This window comes from Brassica rapa, chromosome A06 (assembly GCF_000309985.2).
Source record: "Brassica rapa cultivar Chiifu-401-42 chromosome A06, CAAS_Brap_v3.01, whole genome shotgun sequence".
In the NCBI taxonomy this organism is placed as follows: domain Eukaryota; kingdom Viridiplantae; phylum Streptophyta; class Magnoliopsida; order Brassicales; family Brassicaceae; genus Brassica; species Brassica rapa.
In genome coordinates, this window is record NC_024800.2 from 24,793,373 (window position 1) to 24,814,172 (window position 20,800).

The window sequence follows — 20,800 nt, forward strand, 5'->3', positions numbered from 1 at the left end:
AGGGTGGTAAACTCGTCGCTGATGGAAAGATAATGTCAAAAACATTCATTGAGATATTCATGATTTTTGTGAATACTTCCTCTTGGGGATTAGTCTGGCCTTCTCCGGATGCAACATGCATGCATCTCCGGAGGAGAGTGTGAAAAAACGACAAATCAGAAATCGTTGAGGCGGCTAGGGCAGCAAATGCTCACCATTTTCTTACGTCGTTATCGGACGGCTACAACACGTACTGTGGAGACAGATGGGTGCAGTTGTCCGGTGGGGCAAAACAGAGGATTGCGATAGCTCGTGCAGTTTTGAAGAACCCGTCGGTGTTGCTTCTTGATGAAGCGAGAAGCTCGTTGGATAGCCAATCAAAACGTCTGGTGCAAGAATGCCCTCGAGCGTGTCATGGTCAGATGCACGTGTGTCGTGATTGCACATAGGCTTAGCACGATTAAAACATGTAATGCTATTGATGTTTTGGACAGAGGAACAGTGATCGAATGTGGTAACCACTCGTCCTTGTTGGCAAAGGGTCCTACAGAAGCTTATTTTTCATTGGTTAGTCTCCAGAGCAATCTCTGTTAAAAGGTCTCATATGTATGTTTAATAAAATTCTCTTATTATTGTTTTTGGCTTTCTAAACGTCGTTAGTTCCTTGGATCAATTTAAGTATTATTAATCAAGGTTTCAGATATTCTAGAGTTTGCAACTTTGGGGATGGATGACTTACCCCATACCATGCATTAATAAATTATTAATAAATTGATTAATTAAAATCAAAAACGTTTATGCAAATACTCCAACCCCGCAAACTTATTATTTTCTATAGCTTTACGTTTAAGATCAGAGAAAGATCTTTGTCAAAAAAAGATCATACAAAGATAATAAAAATATATGCAATAGTGTCATTATTGAAACTATATCGAAGTTTTATACTAATATTTCCTATGATGTTATGTAAAACAGCTAAAGTCAATGATAAATTGATCACATGTCTGAGTAACATACATTATTTGTCTTTAAATGTTCAAATTGCTCTTTAATTAAGAGTATGATTGATGGCTATACTAAACTTTTTCGACGAATAAAATAACTTTGTTCAGTAAAAAAAACAGAATCAGTATGGATTTGATTCTTTTCGCATTTCTATTTGAGTGTTGTTTTCCCACAACCTGGCCAAATTCGCAAGTCCGAGGTGGGAGACATGAAACTCGAGAGATAATGCTAACAGAGATCATTTAGTGATGATGTTTTAAAAATCATTTTTTGTGATTCTACGAGTTCGAAATATAGACACAACAAGTATTTTTAAAGTTTTAAAACAAAAATAACGCGTAGAAACGAATTATAATAAACACATTTTATAAGAATCAAACTTTCGTGTAGTAATCTTTCTGTGTCTCACATGCTAATATAAAACGACCAGGGACGGGAGAACCACAACACTACACAAGAAAAGGCGCCTAAAAAATGCTGTGAGTGAGCTATCGTTTCCTTAAGGTTAAGGTGTCGTACAGGTCTTTTCTCTCAAACAGTTTAGAGGTGAAGGAAAAGGAGAAAGTTAAAATGAAGATTTGGGGAAGCATAAGATTGATTTTTATGAACGCGGACGGTGTGGACTGGATGTTGATGGGATTAGGATTAATCGGAGCCATTGGTGATGGCTTCATCGCTCCTATTATATTTTTCTTCACCGGCTTACTACTGAATGACATAGGTGGTTCTTTCAATGATGTAACCTTCATGAAAGCCGTCTCCAAGGTTATTTCATTTCTCTCTTCTTTTTGCTCTTAGTTTTCTGGTTTTGGTCTCTATCCTCTGCGACTAAACATACGAAGTAGACCATATATATGTTAGGAACGGCAATAAGTGTAAAAACGTTATATAAATGTGAATCTTGACATGAAATTTACGTCGAGAATGTTATAATTAATCTTTTCATTAGGAAAAAAAACTAATGGTTTCTGTACACATTGGGTGATTAACAGAATGCTGTAGCTATGCTTTCTGTGGCTGGTGCATCTTGGGTGGTCTGTTTCCTTGGTAAGTCTTTTAGACCATGTTTCTTTCCGTTTTTCTTTTAAATCTACAAATTAAAATTTATTGGTGCATTTGTATAAAGCTAACTATTTATGTAAAATTTGTGAATGGATTTTAATATTTATATACAAAACAGAAGGATATTGCTGGACAAGAACAGGGGAGAGACAAGCAGCAAGAATGAGGGAGAGATACTTGAAAGCAGTGTTGAGACAAGATGTGGTTTACTTTGATCTTCATGTCACCAGCACTTCTGATATTACCAAAAGTGTTTTCAGTGACAGCCTCGTCATGCAAGACGTCCTCAGCGAAAAGGTCTCACCAGTTATATATCTTTCTTTTATTTTCATTCTAAACATGTTTCTTTGTTTTTAAACCATTTTTAATTAGTGATTTTAATGGAAGCAGTTACCGAACTTTTTGATGAGTGCATCTGCATTTGTCGCAAGCTACGTAGTGGCTTTCTGATGCAGCATCATGATAACTTCACCATCAAGCAACGATCATCTATATTGGCTTTTTTAGGATTTCCTTTTCTTACTTAATGTTTAATTTCCTTTTTATTAGTTTTCCTATTTCTACAAGGATTAGGAGATTTTAGCCGACTCTTGAGACTTATATAAGTCTTTGTACCTTTGCTTTTGATACGCAGTTTTTGAAAGTTATTAATCAAGAGATTTCTCTTAAGCCTTGTGTTGATTCGATTAAATTCATCAATCCGAGAGCCTTGCATTGATTCGATTCAATTCATCAATACAAGAAGTCAGGTCTCTAGAGATTTAAAACCTAAATCCCTAGATTTGAGCTGAGTTATAAACCCTACGCTGCGCCAGGTTGGTATCAGAGCCGAGCAACGATTCCTAACGATGGGCAAAGCTAAGAAAAAATCCCTTCCCACTGAGGCAGAGTTATTTGTGTGTCTTAAAAAAGATATACAACAGCTTAGCAAGGCGGTGCAGGATTTTGTTATCCAGGTTAATTCTAATCACGAAGATGTTTTTGACAACTTTAGTGACGGCCAAGAAATTTTTTCAGAGCAGAAAATTGATCCAAGCCATGGTCTATTCGATGAAGACAACATAAAAGGAGATGAGTGCTATTTTGTCGATCAGATTGGCGATCCAATATTTGACGTGTACGGCGAATACAATGCTATATATGCTGACCCAATATTTGAAGACGACTCGAAAAAATATTTCTGCATTGGTCAGTTTGGTGATGACGTGTTTGATGCAGAAAAAAATCCAGTTTTTGACGTGGTTGACGAAGACGAGGCAGAAGCTATCCCAATCTATGACGTGTTTGATGAAAACGAGACAAAAAAAGTCACGGATAAAGAAAGGGAAGATGATAGCAAAAATTTTAATGACTCCGTTTACGCTCAAGAAACTCCAACGTTTTCTAATACAGGTTTGGTGAAAAGCAATGGTGTTACATGTGACTTTAATCTTAAGGATAAATCTCCTTCCTTTCAAACGATGATTCCCAAACAAGAACTTGTTCGTGTCTGTGAAGAGAGAGCTGGCAAGACTTGTATGGATTTACAAAAAAAAAATATGAATTATTGTGCATGGAGAAAGAATTTTCACCGACACATCAATCGCGAGCCACCTGATCGTGTTCAACACAAAGGTCTTGAAGATGAACAAGGGCATACAAAATTTCTGAATGCAAAGATCACTAAACTTGAAGAAGCTCTTTTGTTAGAGCAAGAGAAAAACCAGACTTTAGAGCGTGAGTTGAGTAAAACACGCAGGAATATATGGATGTTAAATACGGGATCCAAAACTTTAGACAATATTTTAAGTATTGGTAGAACAGAGAAGACTACGACTGGTCTCGGTTATCAAGGAGGTCCATCAAGTTCACAAACTGTCTTTGTTCGAGCAAGTCGTCCGAGAGAAATAGTACATGTGAAGTCGGTATGCCTTCCATTCTTTGACAAGAGTGACAATGATTCATATATTCATATGGAACAACATATGGATTGTATTCTATGGAAAGACGAAATACATAGGCAAATCAGTAAAGAGCCACCAGATCGTGATCATAGTAAAGTTGTGGTTATACACAAAGAAAACAATGGTGAGCTTGTGGAATGGCTGCTGTTCTGGAAGAAGTGGGTCAGTACAAAACGGATATACCTACACTATAGAGAGGAAAAGACATCATCCTGTGAGATTTTTGAGGGGTTATTTGCATGTCCAGTGATGCAACGGAGGTGCGATTTTGTTTTCCAACAAATTGTTGTGGTCGCTCTTCATGAGGAACATATTTCTGTTAGGAGCCCTATACGTGATTGTTGTAATCAGCTTGGAGAAAAGATGTTGCTTCTTAAAACTGAAGATATAATGATTGTAATTGCTTCACCTCACGTGCTGGACGACATAGAATCAAATCATCAGGTGCTATATTTTGCTAGATCAGCCTTGCACTTTGACGTGGATGAAGCTGTTGTACAGCCACTGTTGTACATGTGGTTGCATATTTCCCCCTGGATCGTGACAAGAAACGCATATGTTAGCCCACGACAAAGATGGATCACTGTATGGTTTTATTCACAAATGAAACCAGTTATCAGTGTTACTTATTTTGGTATGCAGACCATCTTAGGTGCCTTTACTTATGTGGTAATTTGTGAAGATGGTATGGATGTTCTGCCACGACATCATCATTTATTTGATATATCCAAGCGTGTAAATTTTCTTGTACACAGAGGAAAGTCCAAAAGCTACATCAAAGGGGATACTCTCTTGAGTAGTTTGTCGACTTCTACGGGTATTTCAGTGACCTGTATCCAAGAAAATTTTGTGGAAAATCACTATGCTATTAATGTCGTCTCTTCTCCACGATGGTTAATGTTTCCACTTGGCTCTTTCTTGGTTTACGTATTCACTGGCGGAGAAGACTCTGTGCTTGTGTGGCCATTATTGGCTCATACCATGATGTCTTACGATATTCTAGAATTCCTTATCACGGCAGAGGTTTCACAGAGTCTGGGAAATATGTGGATCACGAGGATTTTAAGTTTCTTACATATTCATGTATGGCCATTACAGATTATGCTGGAGAGTTTGGAGACATTTGTTTATTGGAAAGTGCTTCATTGTGGAGTTTCTAAGTTGAGAATATGGGATGTTCATCATCCACAAATGAAGTCGAATGACAAATCCACGACAGCAACATGGGTGAGTTACATTGCTTGCGTGTCAAGTAAGTACTTATGGGAGGCCTACAGTTGTGTGTTATGTGTTCGTGGTAGCATTTTTTTTCTGTCACAGCCATCTTGGACTGGTTTCTCTATTCTAATATGGGTAATGGGTAAAGAAGTATTTCCTTGTCAAGATCCATGGAATAAGGTGATCAAGCTTTTGACGAGTTACGATCTGTTTCATGTTAAGCTTCGTGCACATTTTCAACCAACACATATTGTTGTGTGTTCTCTTTTGAGGATAGTGATGAGTGATCGAAATACCAGCCATGAATTTGATCAAGTCGATACATGTCGTAGAGGTATTCTCAAGCATGTCTTGAATTCATTGCGTCGTGTTGTTTGGGCAATGCTTTTACAGCACTGGGCAGTGTTGTCTTCTACTTCTTGGGAACTCGAGTCATCTTACGACGAGTACATTGGTCAACATGAACTCAGTTTTGTGTTCCGTTTGAATGATATAAAGGGCATAGTATTGTGTTTCATTGCACCACCTGCTGGCATCTTTTCATCTCTCGTTATTGGTGATCGGTGTATCGTCCATCCTCACCGAGAACGTGGGCTTTATGCTTTTGCAGTTCAAGAAAAACTTTTTCACTACAACAGAAGAAATGAGTTCCTGAATTGGTGGTCAATAGGCACTAACATGACAGTGTGGTCTATACCAAATACGTGTCCATCAGTTCCATGGGCATATTTTCAAGTCATCTCATTACAAATCAGGTGTGGAGTTTTCACGTTGGGAATGGAAGCTATTTGCAGTCTACAAATGGGTTCATATTGCAGATACACGGCATTAATTTGTTGGAGTAATGTTTCTTGCGCTTCAGGCAACCTATTTTGTTTTGTTTTGGTTCACGACTTAATGTCTTTTCCTGAATATATATCCCTACGTTCGTGGAGAAGTGGCATGAATGAGTTTTTGGAGCATGCCAGTGTGGGACTTAAACGTGGCGATCAGTCTCTACGTCACATGTCTAAGAATATTCTCCTCGACGTCAACAAAATCAATAGATTAGAAAAAGATGATCACACTATGCACGTGATACTTACAGAGAAGAATGATATCAAGAGAAATTTGAAAAGGGAAAATATTACGAAGGATATGCTTTTCTTGGAGGTTCGGGAGCAGCAATTTTCATTTCGATTCGTGGTCGAATCTTTCGAACCCGGAGGGACCTGATGCAGCATCATGATAACTTCACCATCAAGCAACGATCATCTATATTGGCTTTTTAGGATTTCCTTTTCTTACTTAATGTTTAATTTCCTTTTTATTAGTTTTCCTATTTCTACAAGGATTAGGAGATTTTAGCCGACTCTTGAGACTTATATAAGTCTTTGTACCTTTGCTTTTGATACGCAGTTTTTGAAAGTTATTAATCAAGAGATTTCTCTTAAGCCTTGTGTTGATTCGATTAAATTCATCAATCCGAGAGCCTTGCATTGATTCGATTCAATTCATCAATACAAGAAGTCAGGTCTCTAGAGATTTAAAACCTAAATCCCTAGATTTGAGCTGAGTTATAAACCCTACGCTGCGCCACTTTCATCATGCTGTGGAGACTCGCAATCGTAGGCTTCCCATTTATCGTTCTCCTCTTGATCCCTGGACTGATGTACGGACGATCCCTCATCAGCATCACGAGGAAAATACGGGAAGAGTACAAAGAAGCTGGATCTATTGCCGAGCAAGCCATCTCTTTGGTGCGAACTGTCTACGCATTTGGCAGTGAGACTAAGTTGATTGCCAAATTCTCAGCTGCACTTGAGGGCTCGATGAAGCTAGGTTTAAGACAAGGATTAGCTAAAGGACTAGCCCTTGGGAGCAATGGTATCATCTACGCCATTTGGGGGTTCATGAATTGGTACGGAAGTCGGATGGTTATGTACCACGGCGCCAAAGGCGGTAACATCTTTGCAGTCATTATGTGCGTTACCTCTGGCGGCATGTAAGTAAACTGGGTTTAATAATGCTCTTAGATTTTCTTTGACATAAAAGAAACAATATATACATTAAGCAAAAATCCCCAGAATTTGGGCGTGCCACCCACGCGCCCCAACATCTCTCTCTGAAACCCTTCGTCTCGAGAGTAGCCGCCGTTGTTTTCAACTCGCCTCTCCGGCGCCTCTCGGCGTTGTGAGAGGGCCACTGTCGCTCCCATATGTCCATCTGCTACTCCGTCATGGGTCCGGTCGGTGAATCAGCGCTCTGTTTCTGGTCTTGACTAGCGTTCTCCATCTCTTTGATTGAAGGACTCGCCGTGCTGAGAGAGCTCAGATGCTGGTGCTTCTAGCGACTGTACCGCATCTTCGCAGCCTCTCCTCACCAGATCTTGCGCCGCCTCTCCGTCCACCGCAAGACCCTAACGGTTTGGTTTAAATTGTCGCTGTGAAAGTTGTCTTATCTGTCAAGGGTCATTTGGGTGTGCACCACTACGAGCTCGTGGTCTCGGGACTTCAGACTCAGGATTGGAGGCGGCTTGTTCGTCTCTCCATGGGTCAAGCTTAGGTGTTTGCTATTGAGTGTAGCTTTAATTAGCTCCTCATCCCTCCTTTGTGTCGGATTTGGCGTTGCTTGGTTGTCTGGGTTTTGATTGTAGGTTCAGCTGATACGGGTAGTGGAGGTGGAGGCTCTTCGTTTTCTTGGTGTTTCAGGGTTTCACTTTGTTCCTAGAGGAGGTAGTAAGGCTCGGAAGTGGTGATGCTGCCCCTTTCTCTTCACCGGCTTAGAGGACGAGCGTGGTTGAGGAAGTTGAGCGCTATTAAGCTTCTGTGGTTAGTGTTGTCCTGTCTTTCGTCGGATCTTGGCTCAGACCGTGTCCCAGCTCGGACCTTGAGGGCAGTCTTTGAGCGGGCTTGTGTTTGTTCTTTTGAGAGATGACAAATTGTTCAGGTAGCCGGATGAATCAGCTTCTTGTGAGTGTTGTGCTTTCTCGTTCACTAGTCTTCGGTCCTCACCCTTTAAACCTGTCTCGGCTTGTCTTCTCGCTCGGACTTCTCAAGTTTGTATCATTACTTTTGGTCATGTTCGCTCCAACGCAGAACGGCTAAAGTATTGATTGATTTTGTTTCCATGTTTTTACTTTTTTTGCCGTGGAAACAAGTTTTGAGATCTTCTAGTTGTTAATCACATCTTGTAAAATCTCAACTTTCATTATGAAATGATATTTACAATTTAGCAAAAAAAAATAAAAGAAACAATATATTATAATTTTGAGATTTTCTATCTTATATCGTGCAGATCACTTGGTCGAGGTTTTTCGAATCTCAAATATTTTTCAGAGGTGGTTGTAGCAGGGGAAAAGATTACCAAAATGATAAAAAGAGTTCCGGGTATTGATTCGGACAACATGGAAGGTCAAGTTCTAAATAACTTTAAAGGAGAAGTACACTTTAACCATGTGAAATTTATGTACCCCTCTAGACCTGAAACCCCAATCTTTGAGGATTTATGTTTGAGAATTCCATCCGGAAAAACTGTGGCTCTGGTTGGTGGAAACGGGTCGGGAAAATCAACTGTTATATCGCTTTTGCAGAGGTTCTATGACCCAGTCGCAGGAGAGGTTCTAATAGATGATGTGCCCATTAATAAGCTGCAGGTGAAGTGGTTGAGGTCCCAAATGGGTCTAGTTGGCCAAGAGCCAGTGCTCTTCGCCACATCGATAAAGCAAAATATATTATTTGGTAAAGAAGATGCGTCCATGGATGAAGTAATGGAAGCTGCAAAGGCCTCAAATGCTCATACTTTCATCTCTCAGTTCCCTCATGGTTACAAAACTCAGGTCTTCTTTTTTTTGGGATCAAATTTATATTCCACTTAATAGACCAAACCAGTTATGTTTGTTATAGATAGTTGGACTAAGCCGTATTTTTAATTCTTGCACGAAAAGGTTGGAGAGAGAAGAGTGCAAATGTCAGGAGGTCAGAAGCAGAGGATCGCAATTGCACGTGCGATAATCAAATTACCAAAAATTCTCCTTTTAGACGAGGCAACAAGTACACTAGACTCAGAATCAGAAAGGGTAGTCCTAGAAGCCTTGGACAATGCCTCTGCTGGCCGTACAACTATTGTTATTGTTGCACACCGCCTATCTACTATTCGTAATGCTGATGTTATTTGTGTAGTCCATAATGGCTGCATTGTAGAAACTGGATCACATGAAGAGCTCATGGAGAATTTGGATGGTCACTATACTTCTCTAGTTCGCTTGCAACAGATGGAGAATGAAGAATATGATGTTAACATCAGTGTAAGGGTGCAAGGGGGGCAATTATCGATTTTGAGCAAAGATTTAAAGTATAGTCCAAAACTCTCTTTTGTCGATAGCAGGTCTAACTTGGCAACAAATTCAACCATTGATTCGAGTCTTTCTGGTTCGATACATAAGGATAAGAAGACGCGTGTGCCATCGTTTAAGAGATTGATGGCAATGAATAGACCAGAGTGGAAACATGCAATGTGTGGTTGCTTAAGTGCAGCTTTATATGGGGCCGTACAACCACTAAACGCATATGTTGTAGGATCAATGGTGTCAATGTATTTCCTAACGAGTCATGAGAAGATCAGGGAGAAAACAAGGATCTACGTGTTGGTTTTTGTTGGTCTAGCTCTGTTTGTTTTCTTGACTAATATCGTTCAACATTATAGTTTTGCTTACATGGGCGAAAACCTAACAAAACGTATCCGAGAAAAGATGCTCACAAAGATGCTGACCTTTGAAGTCAACTGGTTCGATGAAGGCCAGAACTCCAGTGGTGCAGCTTGCTCAAGACTTGCAAAAGAAGCTAACGTGGCATGTCTTGCGCCCCTATTAATTTAAACTTTAGTGAACAACTCTTTGAACAGTTCTTGATTTTCTAAAGTTTTTTTTTCATCACAGGTGAGGTCGCTGATTGGTGAACGGGTGTCATTGTTGGTACAAACCATATCGGGAGTGGCTATAGCTTGCACACTTGGTTTGGTCATCGCTTGGCGATTAGCCATTGTGATGATTGCGGTACAACCAGTTGTTGTTGTATGTTTCTACACTCAACGCATTCTGCTCAAAAGCATGTCCAAAAAAGCAATTAAAGCCCAAGATGAGAGTTGCAAACTAGCCGCAGAAGCTGTCTCCAATATCCGAACCATCATAGCTTTCTCGTCACAGGAACGGATTTTCAAATTACTCAATAGGGTCCAAGAGGGTCCTCGGAGAGAAAGCGTTCGCCAGTCGTTGTTAGCAGGGATTGTGCTGGGGACTTCCCGAAGCCTTTTAGCATGCACAACGGTTTTGAATTACTGGTATGGTGGAAGACTAATAGCAGATGGAAAAATCGTGGCAAAAGCATTCTTTGAGATGTTTATGATCTTTGTGAGTACGGGCAGGGCTATTGCAGACGCTGGGACCATGACTACCGATCTAGCCAAGGGCTCGGATGCAGTTGGGTCTGTGTTTGCAGTGTTAGATCGATGTACAACCATTGAGCCGGAGGACCCAAATGGCTATCTTCCGGAAAAGATAAAGGGAATAATCAGCTTTGTCAACGTGGACTTTGCTTACCCCACCCGACCAAATGTGGTTATATTCAAGGACTTTTCCATTGAGATAGAGGAGGGAAAGTCGACAGCTATTGTAGGTCCAAGTGGGTCAGGTAAGTCGACAATAATTAGTTTGATCGAGCGGTTCTACGACCCGTTAAAGGGTTCTGTGAGAATCGATGGCCGTGATCTAAAGTCGTATCATTTGAGGTCGCTTCGTCAACACATAGCTTTGGTTAGCCAAGAGCCAGCTTTATTCACCGGAACTATCCGAGAGAACATACTGTACGGAGCAGCATCTGAAAACATCGACGAGTCGGAGATCATAGAGGCGGCAAAGGCAGCAAACGCCCACGAATTCATCACATCACTATCGAACGGCTACGACACGAACTGCGGAGACAGAGGAGTACAACTATCGGGTGGGCAAAAACAGAGGATTGCTATAGCTCGTGCGGTTTTGAAGAACCCGTCCGTGCTGCTCCTGGACGAAGCCACGAGCGCTTTGGACAGCCAGTCTGAGCGCATGGTCCAGGACGCACTCGAGCGAGTGATGGTCGGGAGGACGAGCGTAGTGATCTCGCATAGGCTTAGCACGATCCAGAACTGCGACACGATCGCGGTTTTGGACAACGGGAAAGTAGTTGAATGTGGAGACCACTCGTCCTTGTTGGCAAAGGGTCCTACAGGAGCTTACTTCTCATTGGTCAGTCTCCAAAGAAATCTCTGTTGACTGTCAAAGATGCCGTTTTGCTTTTTCTCAAAAACGGAAAGAAGATAAAGTGAAGAAAGAAGATGAAGATGAAGAGCAGGAAAACCAAAAAAATGTATACTTAGTTTTTTTCTTGCAAGTTTTGCATTCACTTATGAAGTTTTGTTGCTGTTAATGTAAAGAAAACCATGGTATCAAAGATTTCAAGAGAATTAAACAGAAAACGTAATAAGTGTTGAAGACACTAGAGGACTAGTGTTTGCTTCATCATTACGCATTTAGTAAAATTTCTATAGTAAGTGGTTTACTTATATCCTCAGAGGTGAAAGTAGACGTCTTACGATTTTGGAACCTGAGTAAATCAATCTTCCCTCAAGCAACCCACATGTAAGATTCTCTTTAACTAAGACACCACCATATCCTGCCAAAAAAATGAAACAATATTGTAAACATGAAAGATTGCAGAAGAAAATGTAAGAAATTACAAGCTCAGTCTATATATATTACTCACCTTTACACTCTCACAATAAATTTGACAATATAATCAAAGTCATGTTAGCAGATACTACACAGCTAAGTAAGACATGGTTTTCTGATCATCACTACTCTCGTCACCATTGTATAAAATTGTTACAAGTCGTAGTTAGCCGAACAAGCTAAACGCAAGTCTAAATGTTTTAGGATGAGAACTCCAACTGAAAAGAAGCAGAACCTATATATGATGATGTAATTTCGTGACTACACGGTTTACAAAGTATCATCGATAAAATTGGATGCTCAATAGACTACAAAAGTCTTAACAATAGAATGGCTGGTTCAGCCTGTCTAAAAGGAATCAGGTAGGTCTATATGTGATTGATGGCTTCTATTTTTCTTAACTTTGAGATTCTTGAAAGCGTTTACTGATGTCTGTTATATGGTTAGACTAACAGATATCAACCAAGCTGTAGGATAACTAGAGTAATAAAGAAATATTTGAACTCAGATATGTCACAGACCTTGTGTCAAAATACCCTATAATCCCACAACCGTAAATACGAAATTAAAAGCTTTTAGTTACAGTATCTTGATATCATTTCGAGAAAATTATTTGTAAAATGAGTAAATAGTTTGTAAGGTTCGACATACCTGGTCTCCTTGGAGAAGTAAGCTCAAGACTTCCAAATTTTCTGCCTGGCAATGTTGGCATCGGCATCTCTTCTGCAGCTCCTCCCCCAGTGAAGCCAATGTCTGTTCCAGCTCAGAACTCTGCGTGTTGCACGTCAAGGAAACTATTCTTCTGAAAGAATGGCAAATGAGAATAAAAGTACAAGCATTCGCTTGCTCTTAAATTTTAGCAAAAGAATGGCTGATGCAGAGTAGTAGACTGTCTCAATAGAAACAAAAGTAGTTGGTGCAGGTTATAAACCACGCTTCACTAACTACCGAGAATAAGGATATTCAGCGAGAGCATGCACTGAGTTTGTTTTCTCTGTTATGGCCTCCATGAGTGACATCTTCTTCTCATATTCATCAAGCTCTTTCTGCAGCTACAGATAGAAAAATAGAGTTATCAAACGAGTTTGTTCACGTCATAGAATGTTTAAAAACAAGTTAGAGCAGGGAATGGATAATAGACTGATACAAAGACTAAACCACTACCTGTTCTTTTATGTTCTGCTCCGCTAAGTATCCTTCCTCCTCTTTTGCTAATTGAGAATTTACATCAGATAGCATATCCTTGATAGCTTGTGAATCAGCTCCATGACCATCCTCAAAAACTTCAACATCTGCTATTACGGAAACATATCCACAAGCCATTCATAAGAAGTGAGAAAATTGACAAGAGTAAACAGAAAAAAAAAAGGCTACTCACTTGCTGTTATGCTAGTACTATCATCATTTCCCACACTGGAGGCTACAGTTCTCTGGAACACCCTATTAGAAAGCAATCAATTTTAGATGTGTACAGGCAGCATAAGGTGAACGCCAATAGACTAGAAAACAACCTTATTTCCTTGTTCAGCTCAACCATTTGGCTTATAAATTGATCTCTGCATAACCAAAAAAGTAATAAGGAATTACTAAAACACAAACTTAAGCTCATGTAAATAAAATTAAGATGTTAGAAAGAAGAAATCACCTAAGTAATCCTTCCTTGTTCTTTGTTTCGCCATCCACACAAAAAAAGTTCCAGAATGTCATACAAAGACAATAATCAAAACCAAATGCTCTAAATCTTCTACAATAGATCATATAAGCAAAACCTTGAGAGCATCTACTTCATTGCCAACAGTAGAAACTTCATCCTGAAGAAGAGCAATCCTTGCCTGTGAAAAAAAAAGTACACTAACGATAAGAAACAGATCCTGTACATGTTAATCGAGCTGAACTAAGCACAAAATAGAAACCTCAAGAGATTGAATCGTAGCATCGTTCAAAGACGATTCAACTTCGTAGCCGTTGAGCTCCTCTTCCGCCACTTCTTTGATTCGTTTCGCCTTTTCAACTTCTTCGTTCGCTGCTTCAACTTCCGATTGCAGAGACTCGATCCGCTTCTTCAATCCAACCACTCTTTGCTCTTAACCAGAAAATCACAACCATAATTTCACTAATTACAGAAACTATCATGCTCGAATCGCATACAAATCATATCCAAACCCTAGATTTCACAAAAATTTCAATCAAAACGCAGATCAGCTCCTAATTTTTCAAAATTTTCTTCCGATTCTTCGCCGTTGTCTTTCTCTACGAAATCTCGAGACTGAAAACAAAAGCTAGAGAAAGTAAGAGAGATGATCTTACCTCCACGAGATCTTTCAGAGGTGAAGTCGCGGATCAGAGAGAGAAGCTGCTTCTGCGTATCGATTCCCGCCATGGTTTCTTCGTCGCTGGAAAAATATCTCACTTCCTTTCCGTTTTGAAAACGTTTGCGTCAGTGGGAGGCGGAATAATCAGATAATCTTCGGCCCATGTATATGGAGCCCAAACTTCTAGGCCCAATTATTTTGGCGATATTTTAAATTAGGGGTCTAGCATTATAGCTGGCTCAAGTGCTACATGTACATGCACATGCACATCCACGATTTATTCTAGTTTTGTTTATATATTCTTTTTGAATACTGACGGACAAATTAAACACAAATTAATAATTTTGTTGTGAAAATTTAGATAATTACACAAAACTCACAATATAGAACTGTTCAGAATAGTATAAATAAGATTCAGGAGTGGTCAGGACTAATATAATAATATGCTGTTTCAGTAAATATCATATAAAATGAATGTGGGACTATGAAAACTGTTCGATTTACTGTATGTGCCACACTATCTATCATCCAATATGTTCCGTTACCAAAATATCTATATAGAGCTATATACCAAAAAGGGTCTAACAACAGAATACACCATGGCACTGTTCTGGGAGGAGAATCTGCGTGAACAGATATAATTTTCGTAGGAGCCACGTTGAATCCACAATATTTTTGAGTGTTATTTTTCCAAGCTAAGATTTAATTACGAAATTGACTATATTGTAAACTATAATGGAATACACCTTGAAGTAATTACTATGTTTCATTAGTTAGACAAAGTTATTATTATTGTTTTATCTGTGTTCTTGTTTTCAATGTGTTCGATCGATTGTCTCATCAAGGATGAGTATTTTGATAGTGGTTAGTGCGAGTACTTTGGCTGAAGATTGAATGCAAAAATCACAACATATACAAACCAAAAGAATCACAACAAATACATATATCTGAAACACGTTTCTTGAAGTTCGAGCTACCTTTAAAACAAAATCATAGCTGCATGACAAGTTTGAGTTTGGACTTCGACCATAAATAATTATTTGGTAGTTTGTTACATGCGTTTCAATTACTTCTGACATTAGTTGAAAAATATTTTAAACTCGGATTAAACAGTATAGTGATCACTCAGAGAGAAATCTATTATGTAGAACTAAATGTATTTTACCGAACTGATCAAATCTAGAACATATCAGAAAACATATACATATATAGAGAGATATCTGTATCATCCAATATGATATTTAGTAAAGTGTTTGAAGTACGACAATGAATAATCGAACTAAACATGAGTTTAACTAGTGGCTAAAACTCCGAAATTACCTAGTAGGAATCCAAAGGGTTATAGGTTCAGTTTCCGTTGGGAGGATCTTCTCTTTTAAAAGATTTAATTTAAAATGGTATAAGTCTCACCTTAGAGAATATACATACCTTCGGATCCAGAACTTCTAGACATTCAAAAAACAAATTGAATAATTACTATTCATTAGTTCAGAAGCAGTACTTTGAAATATATGAAAAGCATCCATTAATACCGCAGTGGTATGTATTAGTTACTCAAAACAACTATTAATAGATTGAGGTTTGTGTTACAAAAAAAAAAATTGAGTTTTATATATGGAAAATATTAATCCCTTGACAAAAAAGCAGTATATAATAATAATCTATTGTCGGTGTACACTTTGAAGGATGATGTGAGTTTCAGTGGTAGTGAAGGAGTGATATATAATCACTACTGGTAGGACAAGTTGAAAAGCAATTGGTTATGACTGAAGGGTGATGAGCCTTTTGCCACTTATGGAAACCTGCAACTCATATGATTTGCTGGATATGTTGTGCTCAGCTTGTTTAGTGAATGTATAGTTCTGAGTAAAGTGGAGTTTGGCTTTCCTTCACCTAAGACATGATATGACATGACATGTATTATAAGCACCCACTCATACTCATCCTCATACTCATACTCACACTTTCAAGTTCCACTTTCCTTTTTTCCTTTTCTCATCAACAGTATTATAGCATGTAAATGAAAGGTTGTTTGATGTTTTAAATTCTTTTGAAAAGATGTATACTTGTGTTTATATAAGTAAATATAAGTTAAATGTATTTAAATAATAGTGTTCCAAAAAATTGTATATTTACATAATTATGAGATTTTATATAGCTTTTGATTGTTCAATGGCGGAAACTTAAATTAGCATTTAGTTTAAACATAGCGTTTTTATTGGCTATGTGGCTACTGTATATGGTGAATATGAAGAAGCCTAAATATATTAGTTTTAGATGGAAATACATGCAATCAATGGAATCAAGAAGTTTTGCAATTTGCACTAGATCATGACACTCTAGCGAATGGTTGAATTCTCAAAGTCCCCACAAAGTTGTACCGATCAAGCAAGTCAATGACAAGATAATTAACACTTGTATTAATGCTGAGCCTTCGATTGTCTCCAAAGCAATCATTTTGCTAATGTCGTAACGGCTCTGGAATTACATTTCAAGCTTTATTGATAACAACAATACAGGATCTTTGAAGCCGAAAGTTATACAAGAGTGAAATTGGAAGGGCATGCAATTGTAAAGTTGCTGAATGCTTGGATGGTACACAAGTGGATTTTGGGATTCACAAGAAAAGTGAGACATTGGCTTTGAAAGCTTGAAGAAGTGGGATAATTTAAGTTCATCGACAAGGAAATAAAGTTACAGTTGTCTTTTGATTAATTATTAAACTCGAACCATAAATATCTAGTTGAAGTCACACTTGGCAGTGGAAAGCATGGGTTATAAACATGGCGGTAGACATGAAGCACTGATTATATATATGTCACTATCATAATGCATCTTTCTTGGCCAACTTGGAATCTTTAAAGGAAAAGCAGTTTTCTAAAATGTGGTATATGCCAAAACGTTCAAAAACTTAATTTATCATTAAAACGTTGGAAATAAGTGCGTGTATATATCATTTTATCTATAACTTTTATAGGTTTATTTTTATAGCAGAACAAGTTCTAGGAGTCATCTAGACAATACAAACGTCAGGCACTGTTGGGTCACTTGAGAGCGATTACCGTTTTTTAATCTTACAATCGACAAAAGAAATGAGATTTCTTTGGTTGCTTAAATTGCGTATAATCGAAATAAGAAGTGAAACATAAAGAAGGTGAACAATGTGTCCCCCACTAGTTTCATTCTTTGTGTGCCACTAGATTTTGGACGCAATATTCAAATCATTACACTTTGGCGAAATTTAGGAAAATCTTTTTTTTTCCACTTACTTCACTAGCTATCTTATGATCGAGTCCTACGAGGGAGAATACGGATCTCTGAACATGTTAACGGTAGAATTTGGTGACCATAACCCAAAATTAAAGGTCAATAGTTAGCATATATAATAATATTGATGCTTATGTGTTGGGTGTACAATCAAACAAATTAGAGATTTTGAATCTTAATACCCAACTGAAACGCTATTGACAATTTTACGCATTTGGCTTGAGTTTAAGCAGTTTGTTATAATTAATTTTTATCTATATTTATATTATTGTATATACCCTAATACTTGAACTATACATCACTTAAAGTGAGTATAGGTTTTCAAATAGTACAATGGAACGAGCAAGTTCTTTAATAGCTAAACTAGTTATTTGTTGAGCTATTAGGGACCAATAAATAGATAGTGTGATTTCATATGATAGTTATATGTCGTCACTAACTATAACCTCTAATTACACTACTGGGTTCCACATATTTGCCTCTGTCTATTTTTATTTCCATTCACACAACCGTGTTCTCGGATTTAGCATTAATGATTGTACTTGGTAAGATTCAATCAAATGAACAAAAATCATTTCAATGACTTTTAAACAATTATTCCATATGGTATTTTTGTGAATAGATGTTCAAACCTATTGAAAAGTGAATTTGTAAAACATAATTTCATGATATCTTAGTATATCTTCACTAGTCTATAGTATGATTTAGTGTGATAAGACTCTACCAACGATGTGTTATTGTGCATATTCAATAGCATAATTAGCTTACAGAAGCTAGCTGGTGCCCTAACGATATACATTACTTAATATGCTGCTCAGATGGTTTTATCTACTTAGACTACTTTTGAGTTAGTGGTTAAGTTTGTGAGTTTTTATTTTCATATGATATGTTCGAGTCGCATGCTCTTTTCTATAAATTTCTACGCTCTCTCGGTCTCCCTTTGTTTAGGCCTCTTTCACTGATTGCACTTTTTTATCTACCTTAATAGTTAATACCTAATATTACATTTATTTTTATTCTATAATGTACCAAAGTTTTAAATTTAAATTAACTGATACATACGAATTTAAAGTGATATAAGAAAACCGTGACTAACATACAAATGAAAGTGAATAAAAGTTACTAAAACTTAAAAGCTATTCAGTGATCTACTTCTGTGTAGAAAATCCAAAATAATATCTTACACCAATCTTGTAATTATATAACTTTTTTTTTTACCAGGAAAATTATCTAACCTATATTCTGTTTCTGAAGTTAAAAAAAAAGGTTAGTGTAATCATTGAATTAGTAATAACAAAGAGTGATGTTGTAAGAATTCCAATATATAAAATTAAACAGAAGTCAACGTTTACATAATTTAAGCGAAAAAGAGAAAACGTCACCACATACGTATAAACCCTGGAAATCACCCACGGGGACGGTATCATTTGCCCCAATAATGAGTGTTTAATATATTATACGTGTTAATTCAGAATTAGGCATATCATTTTTTATTTAGATTAGTGATCTGGATCTATACCAATTAACTTGATGGATGAGTGAGTTTTGATCGATCTATCATGTTAACATGAATCAAAGCCGATAGACATAGTGATCCATGCATAACTCGGTTGTTTAACAGAGAACGTTCTTTACGAACTTATGCACTGAGATACTAAGTTGTCAACTCCCATACTACCAAACGCGAACGACATGTCAATTATTTGATGATAAATTGGTGATATGTATAGAAAAATGAAGGAGATTTTCTATTTGTTTATTTCATACTATGAATTTATTTTACCAAACTCGAATATATATTAATATATAATAACAATCAATAATAAAGTAAACTGTATAAAACAAATCACTATACATTAATAATATCGAATAAAAAACATAACCAATAACATTATAGATTTACACAATATATAACACTAAAATGTAAATTATATCTTTGAAAGTTTTGCGATGGTATCTGTTATATATTTGTAAAATGAAAATCTACCTGCACATGAAAAATCTAGTATTTTATTATACAAGAAGGTTTGTGTATTAGGGTTTATGATTTGCAAGGACGTATAGACCTAATTCGAGTTGCTCTTTGATATAGATAATTAATTCATCACCATTCAAGAATGATTTTTTGGGCTGTCCAATGTTTAAATATTCGTGTTATAATTGAGAAACTTAATTTTAAAGAGCATCAAAAGAAAAAAATAAAGTTAGATTTATTATTCTGGAAACTAATGTATCATAAGAAAACAACTTAGTCATCCGCACATTCGTACAAGTTTTTTCTCTTTATATATACTAAAACATTTTAGTTTATATAACAAAATTTATCACTAAATTACCTATATGTTAATTATAACTCTATAATACCAATATTTAAGTGGTTTATATTGTTATTACTATACATTTTGTAACAAAATTTATTTTCAGAACATTATTATGTAACAATACTATTTTAAATAATTTTTAATTTTATTTATAAATTCGAAATATATATGGGAGTCATATTAAATCAGGCCTACATAATATAAAATAAATATTTTGAGATATTGTTAAAAATAACAAAACCTATTTTTAAAAAGGAAACTATAATATATTGTACATGCAAAGTAATTTTGTAGTAAAAAACTTATATGAAAAATTGCTTGAAATACACAAAGTTGGATAAGATTTTTTATTTTATTTTATTTGAAATAGAAATGGATATTTCTTTCTAACAAAATCTTTTTAAGATTTTTGTAAAATGAATTTCTGGAAATTATTTAATTTAAATTTTTGTTATCATTAAAATAAAAATATAATATTCGATATTATTTTTTCATAAAAAAAATAATTTGAAATTCTAATTTTATTTTATGATAGTTAAAATTTAAATTAATTAATTTTCGGAAATAAAATTTTAATTGATTCTGAAAGATTTTCTTAGATTTTTTAAACAATATTTATTTGTATTTTGAATAAAAGATAAAAATATTAAAGATATAATTATTAAAATATGAATTATCACACATGAAAAAAGTCATGAATTATGTTTTGATAGTATAGATATTGGTAATATATAATAGGTACATAAGTTGATATGTAGTAAATAGTAATGCACATTAATCTTGATCGAAGTATAGAAAAATATGTAAAACTATAACTACCATATCATGTCCAGATTATGTAAAAATAATATACCATGATATCCGCACATACCAAATTTTTCCATTTATTGACAAAAGTTATACTCGAAGTAGCAAAATCAAATAACTAGGGCGGGACCAATTACTCATAAC

General features: G+C 36.5%; 3 protein-coding genes across 10 annotated transcripts; 2 read left to right on the forward strand and 1 right to left on the reverse strand.

Annotated features, from left to right (window-relative positions):
• Window positions 1-1,331: 1,331 nt before the first annotated feature.
• Window positions 1,332-20,299, reverse strand: LOC103875155 (cTAGE family member 4). Of its 6 annotated transcripts, none has more exons than XR_004448681.1 (11): window positions 14,257-20,286; window positions 13,863-14,032; window positions 13,719-13,781; window positions 13,595-13,614; window positions 13,461-13,505; window positions 13,328-13,389; window positions 13,114-13,244; window positions 12,915-13,001; window positions 12,601-12,726; window positions 11,814-11,893; window positions 1,332-1,806 (listed from the first exon to the last, which is right to left on the reverse strand). XR_004448681.1 is itself a non-coding variant. In XM_009153637.3 (10 exons), exons 1-10 carry the CDS (start codon window positions 14,327-14,329, stop codon window positions 11,876-11,878), a joined length of 789 nt encoding a protein of 262 aa, XP_009151885.1. In that variant the 5' UTR covers window positions 14,330-20,299; the 3' UTR covers window positions 11,620-11,875. The 6 variants fall into 6 exon arrangements, 4 of the variants coding, with proteins under 4 accessions (XP_009151885.1, XP_009151877.1, XP_033129711.1 ...); XR_004448680.1 differs by having other exon boundaries at window positions 1,332-1,812; window positions 14,257-20,285; XM_009153637.3 differs by lacking the exon at window positions 1,332-1,806 and having other exon boundaries at window positions 11,620-11,893; window positions 12,601-12,724; window positions 12,913-12,995; window positions 14,257-20,299.
• On the forward strand, window positions 1,819-6,779 carry LOC117126191 (ABC transporter B family member 22-like). 3 transcript variants are annotated; one of them, XM_033273701.1, is made up of 3 exons: window positions 1,825-2,031; window positions 2,165-2,343; window positions 2,437-2,879. In XM_033273701.1, exons 1-3 carry the CDS (start codon window positions 1,989-1,991, stop codon window positions 2,494-2,496), a joined length of 282 nt encoding a protein of 93 aa, XP_033129592.1. In that variant the 5' UTR covers window positions 1,825-1,988; the 3' UTR covers window positions 2,497-2,879. The 3 variants fall into 3 exon arrangements, with proteins under 3 accessions (XP_033129589.1, XP_033129592.1, XP_033129591.1); XM_033273698.1 differs by having other exon boundaries at window positions 1,819-2,343; window positions 2,437-6,779; XM_033273700.1 differs by having other exon boundaries at window positions 2,165-6,779.
• On the forward strand, window positions 6,792-12,037 carry LOC103875158 (ABC transporter B family member 22). The gene is made up of 4 exons (XM_033273875.1): window positions 6,792-7,191; window positions 8,484-9,024; window positions 9,133-10,035; window positions 10,123-12,037. Exons 1-4 carry the CDS (start codon window positions 6,794-6,796, stop codon window positions 11,491-11,493), a joined length of 3,213 nt encoding a protein of 1,070 aa, XP_033129766.1. The 5' UTR covers window positions 6,792-6,793; the 3' UTR covers window positions 11,494-12,037.
• Window positions 20,300-20,800: the final 501 nt, after the last annotated feature.

What these genes read in the sequence shown, in the direction of transcription:
- LOC117126191 (XM_033273698.1), top strand. Translation starts at nt 2,895, where the DNA reads ATGGGCAAAGCTAAGAAAAAATCCCTTCCCACTGAGGCAGAGTTATTT.
- LOC103875158 (XM_033273875.1), top strand. Translation starts at nt 6,794, where the DNA reads ATGCTGTGGAGACTCGCAATCGTAGGCTTCCCATTTATCGTTCTCCTC. An exon ending in TGCGTTACCTCTGGCGGCAT is followed by an intron (nt 7,192 to 8,483) that starts GTAAGTAAACTG and finishes TATATCGTGCAG; the next exon opens with ATCACTTGGTCGAGGTTTTT. An exon ending in CTCATGGTTACAAAACTCAG is followed by an intron (nt 9,025 to 9,132) that starts GTCTTCTTTTTT and finishes TTGCACGAAAAG; the next exon opens with GTTGGAGAGAGAAGAGTGCA.
- LOC103875155 (XM_009153629.3), bottom strand. Translation starts at nt 14,329, where the DNA reads ATGGCGGGAATCGATACGCAGAAGCAGCTTCTCTCTCTGATCCGCGAC. An exon ending in AACAAGGAAGGATTACTTAG is followed by an intron (nt 13,506 to 13,594) that starts GTGATTTCTTCT and finishes TTGGTTATGCAG; the next exon opens with AGATCAATTTATAAGCCAAA. An exon ending in TCAGTGCATGCTCTCGCTGA is followed by an intron (nt 12,725 to 12,912) that starts ATATCCTTATTC and finishes GACGTGCAACAC; the next exon opens with GCAGAGTTCTGAGCTGGAAC.